At 61.2% G+C, this 16,815-nt stretch overlaps 1 protein-coding gene across 12 annotated transcripts in view; it reads left to right on the forward strand.

Moving 5' to 3' along the window:
• Positions 1–16,609, forward strand: part of PLEC (plectin) — a 94,913-nt gene extending 78,304 nt beyond the window's left edge. For 11 of the 12 annotated variants that reach the window (XM_063131265.1, XM_063131268.1, XM_063131273.1 and 8 more), the window contains 4 exons: positions 1,413–4,793; positions 7,125–14,191; positions 14,835–14,975; positions 15,516–16,609. In XM_063131265.1, the coding sequence (XP_062987335.1) occupies positions 1,413–4,793; positions 7,125–13,460 (9,717 nt within the window). In that variant the 3' untranslated portion in view covers positions 13,461–14,191; positions 14,835–14,975; positions 15,516–16,609. The remainder of the gene's footprint in view (positions 1–1,412; positions 4,794–7,124; positions 14,192–14,834; positions 14,976–15,515) is intronic. The other variant, XM_063131275.1, reaches the window with a different exon arrangement.
• The last annotated feature ends 206 nt before the right edge of the window (positions 16,610–16,815 follow it).

The following is a 16,815-nucleotide window of genomic DNA, read 5'->3' on the forward strand; positions in this document are numbered from 1 at the left end:
CCCCCCGGGGGCAGGGGTGGGCGCAGGCGCACTGACTCTGCCTTTGCTCTGTTTTTCCCTGTCCTCCTGAATGCTCTGCTCTGGTTCTAACCGTTCTAACTCTTGGTCTCTGCCCTTGGAAGTCCAGCCGCTTTTGCCAGCGCTTTTCTCTTGGGGAATGTTTGTGTTGGTGGGGATCTAATGGAGGGTTAAAACCAGGACTCGGGCGTTTCTGCACCAGGTACTCTCCACTCTGCGCATGCTCCACCCACCCCTTCCATCTCTCCTCACCATAGCCTGCTTCCTTCCCCCCCATCCCCTGTGCACTTTCCTCCAGGCCAAGGGAATGGCCGCTTATAACGCCCAGAAGATTAAAGGGGGGAAGCCACAAACTGGATGCAACGGAGGCCTTTGGAGGGAGGCGGGCCCTATTTGAGCCCCCAGCTGGAGGCAGCCCACAGGAAGTGGTGGTGGTGGTGGTGGTGGTGGGAGTCCAGCCTTCCCGGTCACGAGCATCCACCGTTTCTGCCGCCCGTGTCGCCTGGTCTGGAACCCCCGGCCCCGTGCCGCTTTCCCAGGCCAGCTTCCTGTCTTCCGTCGGTGTGCGGTGTGCTCCCTGCATGCCTCCTCTCCCCACGGCACCTCCCTCTCTCACGCCCTGCCTCCCCTGCTCAGAGGGGCGCTCCGGGGCTGCACTTGATGGCCTTATAGGCCCCTTCCAACTCTACCATTCTATGACTCTACGACTCGGCCCTCCCGCCAAAGGGAAGCTGAGCGGCTGAACGTTGAGGGCGAAACCCGGAGCGTTTGTGAGCCAGCGGAGGCAGCCCGGGGCATGGCCTGCGGCCTTGGCGCTGCCCTCGAGACCCTTTCCACCTGTCCTTCCCTGTTGCCACTTCCTTTCCCTCTCTTCGCATCCCCGTCGGGCGGGACCCTTCCCTCGCTGTTCCGAGAGGACGGGTCTTTGCTGCTGCTGCTGCTGCCGCCACCGCTGCTGCCACTGCCACGGCAGTTGATCTGGTGATTGTTCCGGCAGTTGATCTGGTGATGGTTCTGCTCGGTGGAGGTGTGCCGGCTGCTGCCGTCCTGTGGCCCTTTTTGTCTTGGGTTCTGCTTGTCGCCGTCTTGCGTCCATCCGTCCATCCGTCTCTGTCCTTCCATCCGTCCGTCCGTCCGTCCTCCATTCTCGGTTTGTGGGTCTTCCTGCTTCCTTGCCTGTCGTACTCCGTGAGAGACATGCGTGCTGTGTTCCTTCTCAGATTGCCACACATCTCCCTGGAGCCTCCTGGGAAGAGCCACGGCCGTGCCCCGCCACGCCACGCCACGCCCCCAGGCCCTCTGCCCGCCCCACTTGCTCCAATCTCTCTCTTGTGATCTTTCTTTCTCTCCCTTTCTTCTCTCTTCTGTGCTCCCCCCACTCCCCACCCCCGTAGAAAGCAGCTGAGAAACTGAAGGCGGAGGAGCAGAAGCGCCTGGCTGAGGTGGAGGCACAGCTGGAGAAGCAGAGGCAGCTGGCCGAGGCCCACGCCAGGGCCAAGGCCCAGGCAGAGCAGGAGGCCCTGGAGCTGCAGCAGCGCATGCAGGAGGAGGTCAGCAAGCGGCAGCTGGTGGCCGTGGACGCCGAGCAGCAGAAGCAGAACATCCAGCAGGAGCTGACGCAAATGAAGCTCAACTCGGACGTGCAGATCCAGTCCAAGCTCAAGCTCATCGAAGAGGCCGAGTTCAGCCGCAGGAAAGTGGAGGAAGAGATTCACATCATCCGCCTGCAGCTGGACGCCACGCAGAAGCAGAAGGCCGGCGCCGAGGACGAGCTGCAGGCCCTGCGGGCGCGGGCCGAGGAGGCGGAGTGCCAGAAGCGGCTGGCCCAGGAGGAGGCGGAGCGCCTGCGCAAGCAGGTCAAGGACGAGACGCAGAAGAAGCGGCAGGCGGAGGAGGAGCTGCAGCGCAAGGTGCAGGCGGAGCAGCAGGCGGCGCGGGAGAAGCAGAAGGCCCTGCAGGACCTGCAGGACCTGCGCCTGCAGGCGGAGGAAGCCGAGCGCAGGATGAAGCAGGCCGAGCTGGAGAAAGAGCGGCAGCTGCAAGTGGCCCAGGAGGTGGCCCAGAAGAGCGCTGCGGCGGACCTGCAGAGCCGGCGCCTGTCCTTCGCCGAGAAGACGGCCCAGCTGGAGATGTCACTGCAGCAGGAGCACATCACCGTCACCCACCTCCAGGAGGAGGCCGAGCGCCTGAGGAAGCAGCAGCTGGAGGCCGACCAGTCCCGGGAGGAGGCCGAGAAGGAGGTGGAGAAGTGGCGGCAGAAGGCCAACGAGGCCTTGCGCCTGCGCCTGCAGGCCGAGGAGGTGGCCCACAAGAAGAGCCTGGCGCAAGAGGAGGCCGAGAAGCAGAAGGAGGACGCCGAGCGGGAGGCCCGGAAGCGGAGCAAGGCCGAGGAGGCCGCCCTGCGCCACAAGCAGCTGGCCGAGGAGGAGCTGGAGAAGCAGCGGAAGCTGGCCGAGGGGACGGCCCAGCAGAAGTTCCTGGCCGAGCAGGAGCTGATCCGCCTGAAGGCCGAGACGGAGAACGGGGAGCAGCAGCGGCTGCTGCTGGAGGAGGAGCTCTTCCGCCTCAAGAACGAGGTGAGCGAAGCCATCCAGAAGCGGAAGGAGCTGGAGGAGGAGTTGGCCAAGCTGCGGGCCGAGATGGAGCTGCTGCTGCGCAGCAAGGCCAGGACGGAGGAGGAGTCCCGCTCCACCAGCGAGAAGTCGAAGCAGATCCTGGAGGCCGAGGCCAGCAAGCTGCGGGAGCTGGCCGAGGAGGCGGCTCGGCTGAGGGCCCTCTCGGAGGAGGCCAAGCGGCAGCGGCAGCTGGCCGAGGAAGAGGCCGTCCGGCAGCGGGCGGAGGCGGAGCGCATCCTCAAGGAGAAGCTGGCCGCCATCAACGAAGCCTCGCGGCTCAAGGCGGAGGCCGAGATCGCCCTGAAGGAGAAGGAGGCCGAGAACGAGCGGCTGCGGCGGCTGGCCGAGGACGAGGCCTACCAGCGGCGGCAGCTGGAGGAGCAGGCCGCTCAGCACAAGCAGGACATCGAGGAGAAGATCGCGCTGCTCCGGACGTCGTCGGAAAAGGAGCTGGAGAGGCAGAAGGGCATCGTGGACGACACGCTGAAGCAGCGGCGCCTCATCGAGGAGGAGATCCGCATCCTCAAGGTCAAGTTTGAGACGGCCTCCGTCGGCAAGACGGACCTGGAGCTGGAGCTCAGCAAGATCAAGCGGGACGCCGAGGAGACCCAGCACAGCAAGGAGCAGGCGGAGCGCGAGGCGGAGAAGCTGCGGCAGGTGGCCCTGGAGGAGGAAAGCCGCCGCAAGGAGGCCGAAGCCAAGGTCAAGAAGATCCTGGCCGCCGAGCAGGAAGCTGCCCGGCAGCGCAAGGCGGCCCTGGAGGAGGTGGAGCGCTTGAAGGCCAAGGTGGAGGAGGCCAAGAAGCAGAAGGAGCTGGCCGAGAGCGAGTCCGAGAGGCAGATCCAGCTGGCCCAGGAGGCGGCCCAGAAGCGGCTCGCCGCGGAAGAGAAGGCGCACTTCGCTGCCGTGCAGCAGAAGGAGCAGGAGCTGCTGCAGACCCGGCAGCAGGAGCAGAGCATCCTGGACAAACTGCGCGGGGAGGCCGAGAAGGCCAAGAAGGCGGCTGAGGACGCCGAGTTTGCCCGGGCCAAGGCGGAGCAGGACGCCGCCTTGTCCCGGCAGCTGGTGGAGGAAGCCGAGCGCATGAAGCAGCGAGCAGAGGAGGAGGCTCACGCCAAAGCCAAGGCGCAAGAAGACGCAGAGAAGCTCCGGAAGGAGGCCGAGCTGGAGGCGGCCAAGCGGGCCCAGGCGGAGCAGGCCGCCCTCAAGCAGAAGCAGCTGGCGGATGCCGAGATGGAGAAGCACAAGAAGTTTGCCGAGCAGACTCTGCGGCAGAAGGCCCAAGTGGAGCAGGAGCTGACCAAAGTCAAGCTGCAGCTGGAGCAAACCGACCACCAGAAGAGCATCTTGGAGGAGGAGCAGCAGCGGCTGAAGGAGGAGGTGACCGAAGCCATGAAACAGAAGGCCCAGGTGGAGGAGGAGCTCTTCAAGGTGAAGATCCAGATGGAGGAGCTGATCAAGCTGAAGACCCGCATCGAGGAGGAGAACAAGATGCTGATCCTGAAGGACAAGGACAACATGCAGAAGTTCCTGGTCGAGGAGGCCGAGAAGATGAAGCAGGTGGCGGAGGAGGCCGCTCGGCTGAGCGTGGAGGCCCAGGAGGCCGCCCGCATGCGGAAGCTGGCCGAGGAGGACCTGGCTCAGCAGCGGGCCCTGGCGGAGAAGATCCTGAAGGAGAAGATGCAAGCCGTCCAGGAGGCCACCAGGCTGAAGGCCGAGGCGGAGATGCTGCAGAAGCAGAAGGACCTGGCCCAAGAGCAGGCCAAGAGGCTCCAGGAGGACAAGGAGCAGATGGCGCTGCGGCTGGTGGAGGAGGCCGAGGGCTTCCAGAAGACCCTGGAGCAGGAACGCAAGCGGCAGCTGGAGATCAGCGCTGACGCCGAGCGCCTCAAGCTGCAAGTGACCGAGCTGAGCCTGGCCCAGGCCAAGGCCGAAGAGGAGGCCCGGCGGTTCAAGAAGCAGGCTGAGGAGATCAGCCGGAAGCTGCACCAGACGGAACTCTCCACCCAGGAGAAGGTCACGCTGGTGCAGACGCTGGAGATCCAGAGGCAGCAGAGCGACCAGGATGCCGGGAACCTGAGGAAAGCGATCGCGGAGCTGGAGCGGGAGAAGGAGAAGCTGAAGCAGGAGGCCTTGCTGCTGCAGCAGAAGGCAGAAGAGGTACCCGCTTGAAGGGGGGGCGCCCAGCCCACCCGTGGCCTCCTCGGGGCTTCGGGGCTCGTCCAGCCAGTGTGCTCCTTGCCCCTCCCCCCAGCCTCTTAGGGCGGTGGTGGTGTAAGACAGGAGGGCATGTGGGGGGTGGAGGGGCAGGGGCAAGCGAAGCGCGGGGGTCGCTGCCAGCGGCCGTTCTCCAGCCTGTGCGTCCCCTGCATGAAGCCCATCGGCATCGCCCTGCCGGCCAACAAAGGGAGCCTGGCCGCTCCCCTGGATCCCTGGTCAGGTGCAGGCGGGCAAAAGGATCCTCCTGGGGCCCCGGCAGGCCCATACAGCCGACCAGCTTGCCAAGAGGTCGTGACCGGCGTGCCGTGGCGAGTTATGACTTGGGGCTACTTGGCATTTGAACCAAGGACTTCCAACGCAACACTTGCCCAACGCGTGGCACGCCAGGAAGCGTGTGGGAATGTTGCGTAAACATGAAGGGGGCGGCGGCCCTGGGCCACGTTCACACCCGAAGCTATAACTGACAGTCCAAACGACTGAGACGCAGCTGTGTCCGCACAGAGGCAGAGACCCTCGTGAATCTGCTGCCCAAATCCACGGTTCCGCTTCTCTCGGGGGTAAGGGTGGCCCTGGTGCCGCGCTTGGACTTCTGCAGAGCGGGAAATGTCCACGGATGACGTCGTGTCAGAGGACAAGGGGGGCAGGAGGAGCCAGGGAAGAGAAAGGGAGGGGGCGAGGGGAGGGGAGGGGAGGGAGACAGTGCCAGAAACCACGAGCCACCGGAGCTCCAGGGGGTCTGCTCCCACGTCCCTGGGGTCTTTGCATCCAAGCCTCCTTTTCTCGGCTGGCGAGCAGGGAGGGGGGAAGCCAGTGGGGCTGGGATGCCACACACAATTTTGTGCCTGTGGAATGGTGCAAGGTGAGCAACCCTGAGCATGAGACTGAGGTTGCTAGCCCACAGGGGCAGCTCCCAAGGCTTGCCACGGGGCTAGGGCCCTCGTTGGCTTCCTGGGATCATGAAGGAGCCAGCTCACGCTTCCCAAGGCTCACAGCCCGCCCCTTCTGGGCCCAAGCCGTGGAATGCCACAGAAGGTTGCCTTGGGCAGGGGCTGGTGACGCCCTCCCCGGCCCCCCAGTCCAGTCAGAGCTCTTGGCCAAAGCCCACGAGCCACGAGCAAGCCAGTTGCCTACGAGCTGCCAGGGGCTGGAGCCATTTCCTGGGGAAGAGAGGCCCTTGAGGAGCCTGGGTCTACGCCTGCAGCGGAACGCAGGCTGGGCTGCGCCCCTTCGGACAGCAGGTGAGACCACGTGTTTGAATGCTCCCCGTGAAAACGCGCCCTGCCAGTAGGCCACCAGCGCAGCAGGGCGTGGGCAGGGCTGGAGCCTTCCTCCCTCCCTGCTGGCTAGTTTGCGTTTGCTTTGGCTCTCAGGGAGTCTTCCAAGACGTGGCTCCTCCACCTGCCACCTGACGTGGCCCAGGCAGTTACGTGGCCACGACTGGGGCCGGAGGGTCGAGCCTCCGTAGTTTAGAGAAGAGATGAATAACTGTGTGCACCTGGGGGTTGCGGGTGGGGATAGACGTCGGCCAAACTAGGGGTGGTGTGAGGAGAGATGGCTTTCCCTCGGACTCGTGGAGAAGGGAGGGAGGCTCAGGAAAGAGGCAGTTCACCCCTCCTCTTGGAGGGCCAGGATCTCTTCTCGATCCTCCCAGAGTGCAGGACACGGAAGAACGGGCTCAAGTTAAAGGAAGCCAGATTCCGGCTGGACATCAGGAAAAACTTCCTGACTATTAGAGCAATACGACAATGGAACCAGTGACCTAGGGAGGTGGTGGGCTCTCCCACACTAGAGGCCTTCAAGAGGCAGCTGGACAAGCATCTGTCAGGGATGCTTTAGGGTGGATTCCTGCCTTGAGCAGGGGGTTGGACTTGATGGCCTTGTAGGCCCCTTCCAGCTCCGCTATTCTATGGTTCTATGAAATCGACCTTGACCGGGTCCACCTAGATTGCGCCCCTCCCCCCCTGACTCCAGCAGCTGCTCCTCTCACTCCTCAGCAAGGGATCTGGTGCCTTTGGACTGAGCCAAACAGAAGCCCTCTGCCCCGTCCCGTCCCCGCTACTTATTTTATTCACGTGCAATCCGTAGTACCGCCCTAGCCACGCCTTCCCTTTTGTGGCGGCCTGCCAGGATGACCCCTTAACCTGTCAATGCGACCTGCCGCATCCCCCCCTTGTGCCGAATCGCTCCGCCCCTCCTCCCGTTGGGCCTCCCCCCCGCCCCCGCTCCGTTGGGCCCCCTCTGACTGGCGCCCCTTTTGTTCTCCTCCTCCAGATGCAGACGGCGCAGAAGGAGCAGCTGCGCCAGGAGACCCGGGTGCTCCAGCAGACGTTCCTGTCGGAGAAGGACACCCTCCTGCAGAAGGAGCGGTTTGTGGAGGAAGAGAAGGCCAAGCTGGAGAAGCTCTTCCAGGACGAGGTGGAGAAGGCGCAAGGCCTGAAGGCGGAGCAGGAGCGCCAGCAGGAGCAGATGGAGCAGGAGAAGCAGCGGCTGAAGGCCGTCCTGGAAGAGGCCAAGAAGAAGCAGGCCGAAGCCGAGGCGAGCGTCCGCCGGAAGCAGGAGGAGCTGGGGCAGCTGGAGCAGCAGCGGCAACTGCAGGAGAAGCTTCTCGCCGAGGAAAACCAGAAGCTCCGGGAGAAGCTGGGCCGGCTGCAGGAGGAGCAGAGGGCCGCCCTGGCGCAGACCAGGGAAATCATGATCCAAACCGACGACCTTCCTCAGGAGGAGGCCGTTCCCTCCGCCCGAGCGCCGCTGTCGAAAGCTGTGCCCAACGGCCGAGACGCCGTGGACGGCATTGCTCAGAACGGCGAGCCGGAGCTGGCGTTTGACGGCATCCGGCAGAAAGTGCCCGCCCGGAAGCTGGCCGAGGCCGGCATCTTGAGCCGGGAGCACTGGGAGAAGCTGACCAAAGGCACGCTGACCGTCCAAGAGCTCTCCCAGCGGGCGGACGTCAGGCGGTACCTGCGAGGCACCAGCAGCATCGCCGGCCTGCTGATTCAGCCGGCCAACGAGAAAATGAGCATCTACCAGGCCATGAAGCAGCAGCTGCTCAGCCCGGGCACGGCACTCATCCTGCTGGAGGCCCAGGCTGCCTCTGGCTTCGTCATCGACCCCGTGAGAAACAAGGCCCTCTCCGTCAGTGAGGCCGTGAAAGAGGGCGTGGTGGGACCTGAGCTGCACAACAAGCTGCTGTCTGCTGAGCGGGCGGTGACGGGGTATAAAGACCCCTACACCGAGGAAAAGATCTCCCTGTTCCAAGCCATGAGCAAAGACCTCATTGTGAAAGACCACGGCATTCGGCTCCTGGAGGCCCAGATCGCCACCGGGGGCGTCATCGATCCTGTCAACAGCCACCGCCTGCCTGTGGAGGTGGCCTTCAAGCGCGGCTACTTCGACGAAGCGATGCAAGAGGTCCTCTCTGACCCCACCGATGACACCAAGGGCTTCTTTGACCCCAACACACACGAGAACCTGACGTACCTGCAGCTGATGGAGAGGTGTGTGACGGACCCCGAGACTGGTCTCTTCCTCCTGCCGCTGGCGGACAAAGCAGCGAAAGGGAGGGAGCTGGTCTACACCGACCAGGAGGCCAGGGACGTCTTCAAGAAAGCCACCGTGTCCTCCCCCTTCGGCAAATTTAAGGGCAAGACCGTGACCATCTGGGAAATAATCAACTCTGAGTACTTCACTGAGGAGCAGAGGCGGGACCTTCTGCGCCAGTACAAGACAGGGAAGATAACGGTGGAGAAGATCATCCGGGTCATCATCACCGTGGTGGAGGAGAGCGAGAAGAAGAACCAGCTCTGCTTTGATGGGCTCCGGGCTCCCGTTGCAGCCGCTGAGCTGCTGGAGAGCAAAGTCCTGGACCAGGACCTCTTCAACCAGCTGCACCAGGGGAAGAAGGCAGTGAAGGACGTCGCCCGCATGGATCCCATTAAGAGGTACTTGAAAGGCACCAGCGCCATTGCAGGCGTCGTGGTAGAGTCCACTGGCCAGAAAGTGTTGCTCGATGAGGCCTTGAAGAAGAACCTCCTGAAGCCAGAGATTGCCCTGGCCCTGCTGGAGGCCCAGGCCGGGTCAGGCTACATCGTGGACCCATTGAGGAACGAGACGCTCCCTGTGGATGAAGCCGTCAGAGCTGGAATTGTGGGGCCGGAGCTGCACGAGAAGCTGCTGTCTGCAGAGAAGGCGGTGACTGGCTACCGGGATCCCTACACAGGGCAGGTGGTGTCCCTCTTCCAAGCCCTGCAAAAGGGCCTCATCCCGAAGGACGCCGGCATCCGCTTGCTGGACGCTCAGCTTGCCACTGGGGGCATCATTGACCCTGTGCACAGCCACCGCCTGCCCCTTGACGTGGCCTGCAAGCGGGGCTACTTCAGCGAGGAGATGAACAAGGCCTTGTCTCTTCCGGCAGACGATGTCAAGCTGTACTACGACCCCAACGCCCAAGAAAGGCTCACCTATGCTCAGCTGCAGAGGAGATGCCAAGTAGACCAGCAGACGGGCCTCCACTTGCTCCCCCTCTCCGACCAGGCCATCCAGCTTCAGCAGGAGGAGATCTACTCGGATAGCCAGGCCAAGGAATCCTTTGACAAAGCGACCCTAGAAGTCACCGCTGGCAGCTTAAAGGGCAGGACGGTCACGGTGTGGGAGCTGATTCACTCGGAATATTTGACCGAAGAGCAGAGGCGAGAGCTGATCCGGCAGTACAAATCCGGCAAGGTCACCATCGAGAGGGTCATCAAAATCATCATCACCATCATTGAAGAGACGGAGACCAAGAAGCAAGAGAAGCTGGCCTTCAGCGGCCTGCGAGCCCCTGTGCCTGCCAGCGAGCTGCTGGCGTCCAAGATCCTTAGCAAGGCGCAGTACGAACAGCTCACGGAGGGCAAGAAGTCCGTGAAAGACCTCTCCGAGGTGGGAGCCGTGAAGAGGTACCTGCAAGGGAGCGACTGCATCGCTGGGGTGTACGTCGAAGAGACCAAGGAGAAGCTGAACCTCTACGAGGCCATGAAGCGTGGCCTGCTCCTGTCCAGCACAGCCACCGTCCTCCTGGAGGCTCAGGCGGCCACCGGGTTCCTGGTGGACCCGGTGAGGAACCAGAAGCTGTACGTCAACGAAGCCGTGAAGGCCGGCCTTGTGGGACCAGAGCTGCACGAGAAACTGCTCTCTGCCGAGAAGGCCGTCACTGGGTACAAAGACCCTTACTCTGGGGACACCATCTCCCTCTTTGAGGCGATGAAGAAGGGCCTCGTCCTCAGGGAGCATGCCACCCGCCTGCTGGAGGCCCAGATCGCCACGGGAGGCCTGATTGATCCTGTGCACAGCCACCGCGTGCCCGTGGAGGTGGCCTACAAGCGTGGCTACTTTGACAAAGAGATGAACCGAACCCTCTCGGACCCCACCGATGACACCAAGGGCTTCTTTGACCCCAATACCAAGGAGAATCTCACCTACCTGCAGCTGAAGGAGAGGTGTATTGAGGACCCTGAGACCGGCCTCTATCTCCTGCCCTTGAAGCAGGCTGAGAGACCCACCGTGGTGGAGACAACCCAGGTGTACACAGAGGCAGAGACCAAGAAGGTGTTTGAGGAGACCCAGATTGACATTCCAGCAGGAGACTTGGCCGGCTCCTCCATGACCCTGTGGGAGATCATGCAGTCCGACCTCATCCCCGAGGAGCAGCGCAAGAGACTGATGGACGAGTTCCGCTCGGGCAACGTGACCAAGGAGCGCATGATCATCATCATCATTGAGATCATAGAGAAAACCGAGATCATCCGGCAGCAAGACCTCACCTCCTACGATTATGTCCGGCGGCGCATCACTGCTGACGACCTCTATGAGGCCAGGATCATCTCCCTGGAGATATACAATGCGCTGAAACAGGGCACCAAGACCATCCGCGAGCTTCTAGAGGTGGAGGCCGTTTGGAAGTGCCTCTATGGCTCTGGCTGCGTTGCTGGCATCTGCCTCCCATCCAGCAAACAGAAGCTCAGCGTCTACCAGGCCCTGAAAAAGGGGCTGATCAGTCCTGAAGTGGCCCGGCCCTTGCTGGAAGCCCAGGCTGCCACTGGCTTCCTTGTTGACCCGACCAAGAATGAAATGCTGACGGTGGACGAAGCCGTCAGGAAAGGGGTTGTGGGCCCGGAAATGCATGACCGACTCCTGTCTGCCGAGAGAGCGGTGACTGGCTACCGTGATCCTTACAGCGAACAGAAAATCTCTCTCTTCCAGGCCATGAAGAAGGATCTCATCCCTCCGGAAGAAGCCCTCCGACTGCTGGATGCCCAGCTGGCCACTGGAGGCATCATAGACCCACACCTGGGCTTCCACCTTCCCTTAGATATTGCCTGTCAGCGTGGCTACTTCAACAGGGAGACGTACGACCGGCTGTCTGAGCCCAGCGAAGTCCGCAGCTACATTGATCCATCGACGGATGAGAAGCTCAGCTATGCACAGATCCTCAAGCGATGCAAGAAGGACGAGAACACGGCCTGCCTCCTGCTGCCCCTCTTGGACACTCGGAAGCTGACCTTCAGGGGACTGAGGAAGCAGATCTCTGTGGAGGAATTGGTCCGGTCCAAGGTCATGGACGAAGCCACTGCCCAGCGCCTCCAGGAGGGCTTAACCTCGGTTGAGGAAGTCACCAAACACTTGCAGAAGTTCTTGGAGGGCACCAGCTGCATCGCCGGGGTGTACGTGGACTCCAGCAAGGAGAGGCTGTCCGTGTACCAGGCCATGAAGAAAGGCATCATTCGCCCTGGCACGGCCTTTGAGCTGCTGGAAGCCCAGGCGGCCACGGGGTATGTCGTTGACCCCATCAAGGGCCTCAAGTTGACTGTGGAGGAGGCCGTGCGCATGGGCATCGTGGGCCCCGAGTTCAAGGACAAGCTGCTTTCAGCGGAGAGGGCAGTGACAGGCTACAAGGACCCCTACTCAGGCAAGCTGATCTCCCTCTTCCAAGCCATGAAGAAAGGCCTGATCTTGAAAGATCACGGGATTCGCTTGCTGGAAGCTCAGATTGCCACAGGAGGCATCATCGACCCAGAGGAGAGCCATCGCCTGCCCGTCGAAACGGCGTACAAGAGAGGCCTGTTTGATGAGGAAATGAATGAGATACTCCTGGATCCCAGCGATGACACCAAGGGGTTCTTTGACCCAAACACAGAGGAGAACCTGACCTACCTGCAGCTGATGGAGAGGTGCATCACGGACCCAGAGACAGGGCTTTGTCTCCTGCCGTTGAAAGAGAAGAAGCGGGAGAGGAAGACCTCTTCCAAGTCCTCTGTCCGCAAGCGCAGGGTAGTGATCGTCGACCCAGAGACCGGGAAGGAGATGTCTGTGTATGAAGCTTACCGCAAAGGCCTCATTGACCACCAGACCTACTTAGAGCTCTCTGAGCAGGAGTGTGAATGGGAAGAGATTACCATCTCCTCCTCAGATGGGGTAGTCAAGTCCATGATCATTGACCGGAGGTCCGGGAGGCAGTATGACATTGACGATGCTATTGCCAAGGGGCTGATAGACCAGTCTGCCCTGGACCAGTACCGCTCAGGCACCTTGTCCATTACAGAGTTTGCCGACATGTTGTCTGGCAATGTGAGTGGGTTCCGATCCAGGTCTTCCTCTGTTGGATCCTCCTCTTCCTATCCTGTAAGTCCAGCCCACGTACGAGCTCAGCTGACGTCTTGGAGCGATCCCACCGAAGAGACTGGTCCAGTCGCCGGCATCCTGGACACAGACACCCTAGAAAAGGTATCCATTACGGAGGCCATGCATCGCAACCTAGTAGATAACATCACAGGCCAGAGACTGCTGGAGGCCCAGGCCTGCACCGGTGGCATCATTGACCCGAGCACTGGGGAGAAGTTCTCGGTTGCTGATGCCGTGAACAAGGGCCTGGTTGACAAGATCATGGTGGATAGGATCAACCTGGCACAGAAGGCTTTCAATGGCTTTGAGGATCCCCGAACCAAGACCAAGATGTCTGCTGCACAAGCCTTAAAGAAGGGCTGGCTGTACTACGAGGCCGGTCAGCGTTTCCTGGAAGTGCAGTACCTGACCGGCGGGCTGATAGAGCCGGATGTGACAGGCCGGGTCTTGCTGGATGACGCCCTGCAGAAGGGATCGATTGACGCCCGCACGGCACAGAAGCTCCGGGATGTCAGCACCTATTCCAAGTACTTGACCTGCCCCAAAACCAAGCTCAAGATCTCCTACAAGGATGCGATGGACAGGAGTATGACGGAGGAAGGGACCGGCCTGCGTCTCCTGGAAGCATCCTCGCAATCCAGCAAGGGCTATTACAGCCCGTATAATGTCAGCGGCTCTGGCTCCACCTCCGGCTCTCGGTCCGGCTCACGAACAGGCTCGAGACCAAGCTCGAGACGAGGGAGTTTCGATGCAACAGGATCTGGCTTCTCCATGTCCTTCTCTTCCTCCTCCTACAGTTCTTCAAATTATGGCCGCAGATACACGTCTGGTCCAAGCAGCAGCGCGGATGCGGGCAGCCTCGGTTGCACCTTGACCTCTCCGAGTGGGGCTTTTGCACAGGCGGAGAGCCGGAAGCCCCTTGAACTGCGTGGGGAACCGCTGTCCGTGGCCTAAAGCGCCCCGCCCCCCGCCCCCATGCGCCTGAGATAACCTTTGCATTTATCCTGCTCTGCATGTGGTAAAGCTGCTGGCTAACCCTATCATCATCATTATCATTATCGTTGTTGTTATTATTATTATTTTATAAAGTTTAAAACACAGTTTCCTTCCAAAGCAGTGCCTAAAGTTTAACCAAAAAAACTAGACTAATATATTAATATATATGATTCTTCTGACAGTATTTGTATATTGAGAGAGCAAGAGAGCGAGAGAGCGCACGCATCCACTCCCCCCCCCCTCGGTGTAGCCATCCCAGGAGCCTGTTTTGTTTGCACCATCTGCAGAGTAGAATAAGCCCAGCAGCCACGGGGCGATGCCACCGCTCAGGCGGAGCCCTGCCTGCCCCCTTTTAGCCGTTCCTCCTCCTGCCCGGCTCTAGTGACTCTTCTCCGTGAGCTCTGTCAGCTCCACACACACACCCCCGTGCCAAGCCTCGAGACCTCCTGCCTATGCCAGCTGTGCCCTCCGCCACCTCCAGCGAGGGAGGAAGATGCTCGGACGGATCTGTGCTCTCGGACGCCCCGGGCCCCCTTCGCTGCTGCCATCGAGCTCCCCACGCCGTTGCCTGGACCACTTTTTTCTCACTGGTTCTCAGCAGGACGACCCAGGAAAACTGCTCTCTGCTCCACCACTGCTGCTCCTTGGCCGGCCTCCCCATAGCTGCGTGGAGCTGCTGTGCTCAGACCGTAAGTGCACCGTGGGGGCGCTGCCGCCTCCCTGCTGGCGTGGACGCCGCGGCCTTGTGAATGGGCCTGCCTGCCTGCCTACCTGCCTGCCTGCCTGCTCTCTTCATGACTTTGTGCCACGGCTCCCCCACCTGCCTGTCACTCCCACGGTGTTTGGCTCGGCCGGTTCCTCCGACTTGCACATGCCTTCCGGCACTTCCCATGGTGCTCAGCTTTTCTTGCTCAGCTCGCTGGGGAGCTTTGCGCTGCTGTGGGCTCCTGTTAGCTGGCAGTGCGTGGCGCAGCTCTGCCTGCCTATCCCTTTATGTGTATCTGGGAAGTGCCCTGTGCCAGGCTGGCATTGCCGGGTGTCGCGATGGAGGCAAATGTCAGAACCGGCCTTCGTCTCTTGGTGTCGCAGCAAGGAGTGTTCTGTTCACAGGCACCTGGCCTAAGAGCGCCAGAGGTCTAGGGGACACGGACCTCTCTCCTTGGGAAGGGGAGGCTCACAGACGGTGTTTCTATCAGGTGCCACCTCTGAGGGCAGCTTGCAGACTAATGCCGTCTCATGGAAAGCAACTGCGACCTGAGCCTGGCCTCTCTTACGCCTTTACTTTCCCTCTGGGTTGTGTTCCTTTGTAATGACGTGTGCTTTTTCTCTCAGACGTTTTCCCCTAGTCCCACCAAAGACGCCCCCTTGTCGCTGGGAGAACTCCTTAGCTGGTTTTCTGAAGTGAGCAAGACTTGGATCGATTCGAGAGGAGGCCGAGAGGCAGCGTCCCCTCACCTGCAGTCGCCCACAAAGGTAACAACTCCAGGGCTTTCAAGCTCCTCTTTGGGCTTTTAGCTTCTTGCGTTTGCTTCTGATTGCGGAGGGGGTGCTGGGATGTAACGTGGGGGTGGGATTCTCCAGGTGCTGCAAAGAGGGGCTGGGGACATGGCTGGTGGGAGTGTGGGGAGGGTCGTGGCCACGCTGCTGCCACGGAGCTCAGAACAAGGACAGGGCCACACTCTTCGGCGGGGGTAAGGGCAAGCCGCTTTCCAACGGCAAAGGGCCCCTCCCCGACCTTTACCGGTCTCAGTGGCTGCCTGTTGTGGCCTCCTCCACTGGCCTTTGGCTTGCAGTTTCCGTCCCCTTTCCTCCTGGCTAGGAGGTGTCCCAAGGGCCTGGGTCTGTTGGGTGGGGCAGGGGCAGGGGCAGGCAGGCAGGCAGGCAGGCATCAGAGGAGCCCGCTGGGCTGAGGATGGCTGTGGCATCATTGGCTTGAATTGGTGGCATCCTTTCATGTGTCAATTCTTCTGTCTCATCCCATCCTGTGTTTTTTTTTTCTTCACTTTATTTTAGCGTTGCTGGATGTCCATTTCAACTTCCTTCCCAGTTGTCGTGGAGTTCGAACCCCACTGTTGGGGCCAGTGGGACAGCACTGAGGACCCAGGCAGACCCTCCCCCTCCCTTTGCAGCCACCCTGGAGCAGTTAGCAGTGGCCGTGGCAGGCGGCCTGGGCTGGGCCAATGATGCCGGGGCGGGAGCCGCCGGGGGGGTCTCCTGCTCAGACCCGATTAGCACGTCCTCTGTCCCTTGGAGGCCGAATTCCCAAGGCAGCTCCAGGCATAGCCGTTCGGATGTTCCAGAGGGGGGAGCAGGGCCCCTGTGCAGCCTGGCTGCCCCAGCTCAGGCGTGGCTCCTGCGTCCCACCTCTCCTCCCTCAGTAGGCACCAGCCCTCCGCTGCCTGGGCCCTGCCTCAGGGGTGCAGGTGCCTCCCTCTCCGTTTCGAAGCAATAGCAATAAGAGGCCTGAAGGCAGCACTGGAGCACCGCAGAAGGCCCCCACCAGCCTCGAGGGGGCGCTGGGCCGGGCCTCAGGGCAGCCTCCACGGGGGCCTTGTGCTCTGCATGCTCAGTGGGCCCTTCCCGTCTCCCCCTCCCTCTCCCACCCTGCGTAAGCAAAGAAGACGCCCCCGCAGCACAAGCCTTCTCCCCGCCCCCAAGGCTTCGCAGGGCCTTTCTCCTCCAGCCCCTTCTATGTCGCCCTCTTCTTTGCTCCATTCGAATCCAGCCATCTCATCCCTCCCCGGCATTTGTCGTTATCTTATTCTCTCATTATTCAGTTGTTGTTTTGCTTTTGCATGACGTATTAACACAAGCAAGCCCCGTATCCCCGTTCTGTGTGAACTGGCACAGCCCGCTGCTGGGCGTCCTTCCCCGTCTCTCAGGTGCCCGGAGCTCACGTGGCTCCCTTCCTTCCGCCTGCTTCCGCTCAGAGCAGTAGAGGCTGCTTGGATTGTGTTCCGACTAAACTGTCCAGACTCATCTCTTGTTTTTTGGGAGGCAAAACACTAAACCATGATTTGTAAATACCACGAAGTGTTTGTAAAAACGTGCCGTATGGAACCGTGGCCTCTCCGCCAGGAGGGGGCAGTAAAGGAGATTCTATGAAATGGCTTTCGTGTGATTTGTTCCAAACAAACTTTTCTGGAGCATCCGGCCGGCCGGCTCTCCCTTTCCACCTGCCCCTCGTCCCCATCATCCCGTGTTTTGTGCCAATGGCACTGAATGTGGCAGCAGCCAAAGTGGTAGAAAGACGGCTTCCCTGTGTCACCACCTCGGCTGGTGGGTGTGTTCTCACGGAGGGAGCGTTTTGAAG

This window comes from Elgaria multicarinata, chromosome 7 (assembly GCF_023053635.1).
Source record: "Elgaria multicarinata webbii isolate HBS135686 ecotype San Diego chromosome 7, rElgMul1.1.pri, whole genome shotgun sequence".
NCBI lineage: Eukaryota > Metazoa > Chordata > Lepidosauria > Squamata > Anguidae > Elgaria > Elgaria multicarinata.